General features: G+C 39.2%; 1 protein-coding gene across 5 annotated transcripts in view; it reads right to left on the minus strand.

Annotated features, from left to right (window-relative positions):
* LOC139446209 (cytosolic 10-formyltetrahydrofolate dehydrogenase-like) overlaps nucleotides 1–8,153 on the minus strand; it is a 56,894-nt gene extending 48,741 nt beyond the window's left edge. The window contains exon 1 of one of the 5 annotated variants that reach the window (XM_071227534.1): nucleotides 8,062–8,153. In XM_071227534.1, the coding sequence (XP_071083635.1) occupies nucleotides 8,062–8,106 (45 nt within the window). In that variant the 5' untranslated portion in view covers nucleotides 8,107–8,153. Of the gene's footprint in view, nucleotides 1–2,502; nucleotides 2,587–6,397; nucleotides 6,486–8,061 lie in introns of those variants that run through there. The other 4 variants (XM_071227535.1, XM_071227536.1, XM_071227537.1 and 1 more) reach the window with 4 other exon arrangements.
* Between the last annotated feature and the right edge of the window lie 337 nt (nucleotides 8,154–8,490).

Consider the following 8,490-nt stretch of genomic DNA (forward strand, 5'->3'; position numbering starts at 1 on the left):
GTGAAATAATTGCGCCACTGTTCCATTCACTACCATCATTACGTGTTCCATTCACTACCATCATTACGTGTTCCATTCACTACCATCATTACGTGTTCCATTCACTACCATCATTACGTGTTCCATTCACTACCATCATTACGTGTTCCATTCACTACCATCATTACGTGTTCCATTCACTACCATCAATACGTGTTCCATTCACTACCATCATTACGTAATGTGAACCTCAGCAATGAATATCTGTACAACGCTCTTTCCTAGAACGCTGGGTCAGTTTCTTGGACCCCAATGACAGCGTTATATCGAGGGATCACTGTATCAAGAATTTAAAAGTCTATTGTTGTGTTGGTTTTCTGAGCGGTGGAGATTACAAATTTCAATATTTTTGTGTGAATATTGTTTAAAGTTTCATCAGTCAGCATTATTCTAGCAATTCACTGCAGCCTGTAAATAATCAATCTTGCAGACCAGGTAGTACCTGCATTAATCCGGCCCTTGGGTCACAGTGACATAGATAGCAGGGTCTTAGGTTGTACTTGTAACCAACCACATTCTTCGATTTTGACTCACCACAAACATGCAAGAACATTCTCGAATACCCTGGGCCCCATTTCTATAGTTAGCATTAGATTTGTTTGTTTGTTTGTTTGTTGTTTAAAGCTGCCATTAGCAATATTCCAGCTATATGATCGTGGTCTGTAAATAATCGAGCCTGGACCAGTCAATCCAATGATTGACATCATGAGCATTGATCCATGCCATTGGCATGCATCGACCAAGTCAGCAAGCCTGACCACCCGATCCCGTTAGTCGCCACTTACGACAAGCATAGTCGCCTTTTACAGCAAGCATGGGTTGCTGAAGACCTATTCTACCCCTGGATCTTCACTTTCAGTAAGCATTAGAGAACAATCGTAATGTGAATAATGCATGGAGGCCATACCAATGGTTTTTGGTATTTTTCTGACATACCTTAAATGTTTTACATTTGAATAATAATGTTTTCAGTTCAAATGGCATCAAAAATATTTCTGCATAAAATGTTCGCCAAATGAAGACTATCTTATATGGCTAGAATATTGCTAGTCCTACACCATCACAGTGGAATTTATATTCTTTATGAGGTTTTTTTCACTAAAATCCAGGCAAGTCTTGATGAAACTAACCAAGTCTAGTTGGCTTGATTCCACAAATGAAAACAGCAGAAGGGGAACGGCTCTTTCGAGGAAAGAAAGTTATTATTTTAAAGAATTGTTTTCATTGACTAAATGTTAGTCTAGAATATTGCTGATGCGGTGTAAAACCATCTCCAACAACACTCTCATAAAATGACATGAGACAAGCATGAATAATTCCTAGTGTCACTTACACATGTCAGAAGCTGGCAGAAAGGTAAGAAACTGGTACACACATTGTTGGTTTGGTTGCTTTATTATTAAACGCCGCACTCAGCAATATGCCAACTATATGAAGGCGGTCTGTAAATAATAGAGTCTGGACCAGTCAATCCAGTGATTGACATCATGAGCATCGATGAATGCAATTCGGATACAATAACATGCATCAACCAAGTCAGCTAACCTGACCACCCAACCCTGTTAGTCGCCTCTTACGACAAGCATAGATGCCTTTTCCTAAACCATGGTTACATTGGTGATAAGGGGGACAAATGAATATTGTTATATGCCAGTCAGCATAATAACAATAAGCATCATGGTTAAGGTTGAGGAGCCATAATCATTTGTTTGTTTGTTGATTACAGGTGCATTCAGCTGTATTACATCCACATTATGGTGTTATAAAGGTGCATATTGATAAACTTTTCCAAATTCACCTTGCAGACTATTGGGGTCAAGTCTAATGGCATTCTTTTCCTGTGCAAACTCTAAGAAATACATGTGTGCACCCACTGCAATGTTTATCTGGCATAAGGGAAACGTGACACGGGACATGTAGTTGGGGCCATGGTGAACTCCCAGACATTTTTAGTTTGAGATAAGAATGTATTCTTCAATAAGCTCTCAATATACTTAAAATTCAGTGATTCTCAGATACCATTCACTAATAAAAACTTAATAACTTAACCTGACATGAGAACAGCAAAACTGTTTTTACAACAAGGATTAAAACAAGTGCATTTTACATCCTTCTGAGAGGAAAAATTGCGGAATTCCGTGAATCCGAGGAAATTTCTCATGTCTGCTTAACAAACTCACCACTCTTTAGTTTGTTTGACAAACCAGTGATTGACATCATGAGCATCATTCCACGGAATTGGGATACGATGATGTGCATCAACCAAGTCAGCGAACCTCATCACCCGATCCCGTTAGCCTCTTACGACAAGCATAGTCGCCTTTTACGACAAGCATAGTCACCTTTTACGACAAGCATAGTCGCCTTTTACGGCAAGCATTGGTTGCTGAAGACCAATTCTACTCCGGATCTTCACAGGTCCCACTTTTTTGTAACCTAATTGACAGTAAACTACACTATTACCTTAATAGTAAACAAGGAATGTGACATTCCAGCAAGATGATGGCAGCCTGTAAATAATCCCGTCTTATGATATGAGCAAAACATCCACACCGTCGGTTACGATGACATGAAATCAACCCGCTCACTGAGCATGCTGAGCTTGATCACCCGATCCATTTATCACCTCTTATCGCATAGGTTGCTGGGTAGCAATTTTAACCTGTACCCCCTTAGGGGATTATGGTGCACTGGTGAAAGTTTGTGTTTTCGTAATTCAAGAGGAGCAAGAACAAGCACCACTATTTATGAAATCATAAAATTGACACAAAAATGTCTGTGTGTGACTCCTTCTTTGATATTGCTTGTATTTGAGTGTTCATAAAACACACATCCCCATGAAGATCCAGGTTAGAATTGGTCTTCAGCAGCCCATGCATGTTGCAAGAGGCGACTTTTGGGTGATCAGACTCGCTGACCTGGTTGATGAATGTCATAGTACAGTGATCCCTCGATTTTGCGCTCTTCGATAAAGCGCTACCTGGGTTACTTCGTGCGGTACCGCATGGCTCCCAAAATCTATGTACACTTTTAATACTGAGAGTTTTACAAAGACATGATTGTATTGTTTTTTGCTGTTCATTTGCACATAAGGCTTCTCATTGCATAATCAAGCGTTTATCGCTGAATGGATTTCTAATAATCTGTTTGAAAACATCCGTGGCAAGTCCTGGAAATCTGATTGTTCTTCTAGTTAACTTTTCACATTATACATCCTTTGATCTTAGAAGCGCATGCATGCAATAAAAGAGAACCACAAGCGAAGTTCACAAAAATCACAAGTTATCCCAATTGTGTAAATTGATGCTCATGATGTCAATCAGGGGCGCAACTAGGCTAACTTTAAGTGCAAGCCAAACCAATTTTATGAGGGTGTGAAGAACTAGAGCTCCCCATTGAAACATTTCACAGCTGTGATAAACCCATCTACTTCTGAAAACCTAACTGCTTTATTTAGATTCAAATTTTCAAGTTGGACAATAAATATCATGCTCGAACATGTAGAGTTTGAATTAATAATTTACTGAGTAGATGGTAAATTGAGGTTTACTTCTTTTTTTCTAAAATGTGCTTTTTCACGTGTGAAAACAAGTTGTGCGTTTTTCTTAAGTGTAAACAATTGCTTTTTTGCTACAATGGTAGTTTCACTCCTGTCAAACACTGGATTGTCAAGTCCAGACTAGATTATTTACAGACTGCTATTATATAGTTGGAATATTGCTGAGAGTAACATTAAACGAACAAAAAAACAAGACCAGTTCTCCAGACAAACGATCGCTTTGACATTAAGAATAATCCAGGGATTTATATATGACTGAAACTGTCTTTTGTTTTGTTTTTTTTGTTGTTTAACGCTGCACTCAGCAATATTACAGCTACATGATGGCAGTCTGTAAACATTCGAGTCTGGACCAGACAATACCATACCTGTCAACTCTCACGCATCTCGTGTGAGTCTCACGCATTTTTAACATCTATGTCACGCTCACACGCAAGGTTGGGAAATTCTCACGTATCCATATAAAATGTAGATAAAAATATAATTTTTCAGAATACATGCTCTCTAAGGCCATTAAAATGGTCTTAAAATCATTCAAAACCAGTTTTGCCAGCGGGGCCTTCGCTGGACCCAGCGGGGCTTGCAGACCCTGCATCTTGGCTTCTCATTCATTTAGACATCCAGGGGTTGACAGTTATGCAATCCAGTGATTAACATCATGTGCATCCATACATGCAATTGGGAGACGATGACATGCATTAACCAAGTCAGCAAGCCTGACCACCCAATCCTGTTAGTCGAGTCTTAGGACAAGCATTGTTGCTTTTTACGGGACTGAAAATTTAGTTTTCCAATGATAAATCCATATTGGTGCAGTAGGCGTTCCTCCTCTGAGCAAACTATATCGTTGTCGCGTTAATGTAAAACCAAAATCAACTGTCAGGCCAACCAGTCCATAAACCTGAAATGCTGTGGTCAGGTATATAATATTTAAATGACCCAAACCCGGCTAAGATTATTTATCACCTTCCGATCCAATTCAAACTTTAAGACAATTAAATAAATCCTCTACAGTGCCTCATATTTTTAGACCTATCTACCAAATGTTGCACTGAGGGTGTGCGATATTATTGGTATATTGGTAAATTGGGGTTCATTCTTTCAACAATAGGTATCATTTTTTCATACTCGATATATCAGATTTTATCAAATTGCGATTTTTATAATGTATTTAATGTTATTTTCTTGCCAAATGTCTTCACTGCCCCGCAGCATGCATCTGGGGCCCCATGATGGCCTCAAAATTTAGAATTATAAAAACATATTGTGATACACATCACAATACGGCCTTGTGCATCGCTAAATGTTGATACATTTTAAAGGGGCACTGATCTGAAGCAATTCCCCGAGACTGGTTGTTGCCTTTGTTTTTGTATTTTCCTGTGAGTACCCGGATGATACAGTAGAAATCTACACTAGTTCGCATCCTGTGCTGCGCAATTCGTAAGCGCATTTGTCACTATTATTGATAGTATTACGCTGTATGGTCACATAGATCAATGAAATACAGTTTTGGAAGTGATAAGGAAATGTAGGTATCATTGTGGGTAGCTGCAGCTGTACAAAGAAACTTACTCGATGTCACGTGTCTCTGTAACAATCAAATATTTAAAATATATATATCATTTCGGGATATTATAACCCATGTTCGTTTCTCAACTGATCAATTAGATTGTTTCAGGTGTCAAGTCTCAAAGGTCTGCTGAGAAAGCCCACGTGGCAACTATGTTCATAACATCCTCAAAAAACGTTGAGTTAGATAACAATGAGCAATCAGAAACGTATTATCAGTTAACCCTTTGAACGAAGTATGTTGTTTTTACATCGGCACTTCACGCCATGATGTGAGTGAATTATACCTGTAATAAATTCATTAACTGAGCATCAAGTGAATGACGACAAATACACAAGTGTAGGGTTATACCAGAAAACGTGGATGACAACAAGGGAGTAGTACTTAATCGTATTATCGACGCAATCCGAAATCCGAAAATGCTTTCACTGCATGGATGCTTTTTTATGATTTAACTATAACCAACTGGGGCATTTCCAAATGACGACATCCCATGTGCTCCGCTGTTCGTTTTGCCTATTTGTTTAGGCTGAAGGAATTAATTAACATGCGCCCTTTTTCGAAATCTTTATAGATCACGGTTAACCAATCAGTGATCCAAAATGCGTAAAACAAATATTGCCTCCCAGGTTTTTTCAGCTGTCCTTGCAGAGGGTAGCCCAGTCTCTTGTCACGCTCAGTTGCGTTGCGTATCATCCGGGTACTCACGGGGGGAAAACAATAACAAAGGCAACAACGAGTCCGGGGAATTGCTTTAGATCAGTGGCCCTTTAAACCTCCAAAACCCATCCCTGTTTCACTATCAAAAAGACAAACCCCAAAAGTCCGGCCTCACAGAATATATAACAAATGACATTCTCATCATCACAGACAGGTCAAATGCAGGATATTTGTCATACAACAGTTTGGACAAATTAATGGTATTGTTAATAACTCATGTTTGCAGCTGTGTAGCAAATATTCTGTGGGAACAGTGATCTATTTCCCTGCAGCACTGAACCTGTCAGCTATCTTGAAGTGTTCTGATGCCCAACCCCGAGTCTTGCCATTATGTACTGCGCAAAATCATACCCACTCTTACATCACACTACGAAAGTCGGAGTTGATAACTGTTTTTTTAAATATTCGGCAGCTTTCTGTCACACACATTACAGCACTGCTCCCGAATAACCCATGTACACAAATTGCCAATTGCACAATCGTCCAAAGTGTACATGTTTACTTACATTCTAAAACTCCTACCTCAGTACCTGCGATTGCCTTTTTTTCCTTACAGTTGACGAATGCTGAATAACGGATGGTTCTCAATTTCAAGACACAAGCATTCAGATTATTCCATTATTCTAAGAGGGGTGGTTATTTTTGATAGTTTTGAATAGTTGACCTGTCTGATTCACTAAATGACATCAAGCCACATGCAAAGTATATTTTTGTTATACAAATTTTGACTTAGTTCCATTTCTGTCCCATCAAATACATAACTGTCACAACGGTGGTGTGATTGTTGGAAACGTACACACCACAAGTAGAAAGTTGACAAAACGGTATTGTGCACCAGTTATTAACCAATCATTACGCGGTGGGGAGACACACCCACGTGACATGGCCTTGACCTATGACATTTATTATCCCAGTACTTGGTTTGTGTCACATTCGTACAACATTGTGTCGACAGACATGGAATACATCGACTACACCTGGCCGTTTTAAGCCATAACGCGTTAGTTACACAACATTGGATGTATATAGATTAATCTGCACATTTATATTTACGATAAGATTTACGGAGAGGAGGTTTTAACCAGACTTCGTCTTGGGCATTGTGGTCTTGGTGCTTATCTAAATGTAATTAATAAAGACATTTCTGCACATTGTACAGTGTGTAATCAGCTTGATAATGTAGCTAATTTTTTATTGCATTATCAAAAGTATGTTAATCAACGTAAGGCAATGGTGGAGTCTCTAACAGTTCTCAATATTGACTTCTCATTGTCTGGTATTTTCTGTTCTAGGAATATTGTTCACCATGTTGTCCAGAATGTCATTCTCGCTTATATTAAAGCCTGTGGCAGTTTTGATACTTAATAAAATATCTAGGTACTCAGCAAACCTTTATTATGGGCAAGGTGTAAATGGGCCTAGTTGCCCGAACACCTATAAAACATCTTACTAATCAATCAATCGATAAGATTTACAGTTTATTTACGATGGAGTTTAATACCATGAAAAATACTTGTTTCGAATTTGTTTCCGAAATAGTGCCGAGAATGGCAATATTATTACGCTCTGCGAAAATAAACTGTAAAGATTTACTCAGGAAAATATTAATATATAATTCAGCGATCTATGTCCGAGTATGTTTTTCAAGAAGATATGATTTTTAAAAAAAAAGATAGGTAGTTACATAAATATATTTTCTGATCTCGAGAAATAAAAATACCAACACTGCTTGTTTTAACGACTCGCCCAGACCAAAGACATATATGTCTAGTCCCAGACTTATTAACTCTATGTCCGTATGAGGAAAGAAATATGTTTCTTTATAGCGTGCGCTAGGGGAATCGGACTTGCATCATCACGCAACGTGGACAATTTCATTGTACCGCGGAGGGTTAATAACAGCTGATTCCGTACCATACTCTGTTTGATTACGCACAGAAACGCGATTTATTTTCTCCCTAAACAAATAATACACAAACACAAAACAGAATCATTTCATAAACGCATTGACAAGGCAAAATGCCAACCTGTGAGGATTTAAAACAGCCTTAACAACTGACAATATACAACGTGGTTTCGCGCATTGATAACCTGTTGACCATGCGTGAATTGGGCCGCACTCGTGTTTGGACATATATCAGCAAATGACCCGCCTGTCACTGTGACCTACCTGTGACGTGCTGAAGCATCTCACTAGTCGACTAACACCAAACATAAGATAGTTTATCAGCACCGGGTCAGCCCTGTGCACGGCGAAGAGAGACCGGGATACTACACTGAGGCTGACCCGGGGTCAAGGTCGCTTTACGGTGGGGTTTCGACATGGCGGGAAGTATGAAATGTTAAACATTGTATACACGTGTAGTGGCGAGGTGAGGTGAAAAAGGCTTTAACGTCGCGTTTAGGATTATTGCCCTTAAATGGACGTATGGATGCATGCACACGTGTGTGTGTGTGTGTGAAAGAGAGAGAGAGAGAGAGAGAGAGAAAGTGCGTGTGTACTCTGTGTGTGTTGGTTGGTTGGGTTGTTGTTTAATGCCGCACTTAGCAATATTCCAGCTATATGACGGCGGTCTGTAAATAACTTTGACAACCCAGT

This window comes from Haliotis cracherodii, unplaced genomic scaffold (assembly GCF_022045235.1).
Source record: "Haliotis cracherodii isolate W230 unplaced genomic scaffold, xgHalCrac1.p SCAF_6, whole genome shotgun sequence".
Classification (NCBI taxonomy): Eukaryota; Metazoa; Mollusca; class Gastropoda; order Lepetellida; family Haliotidae; genus Haliotis; species Haliotis cracherodii.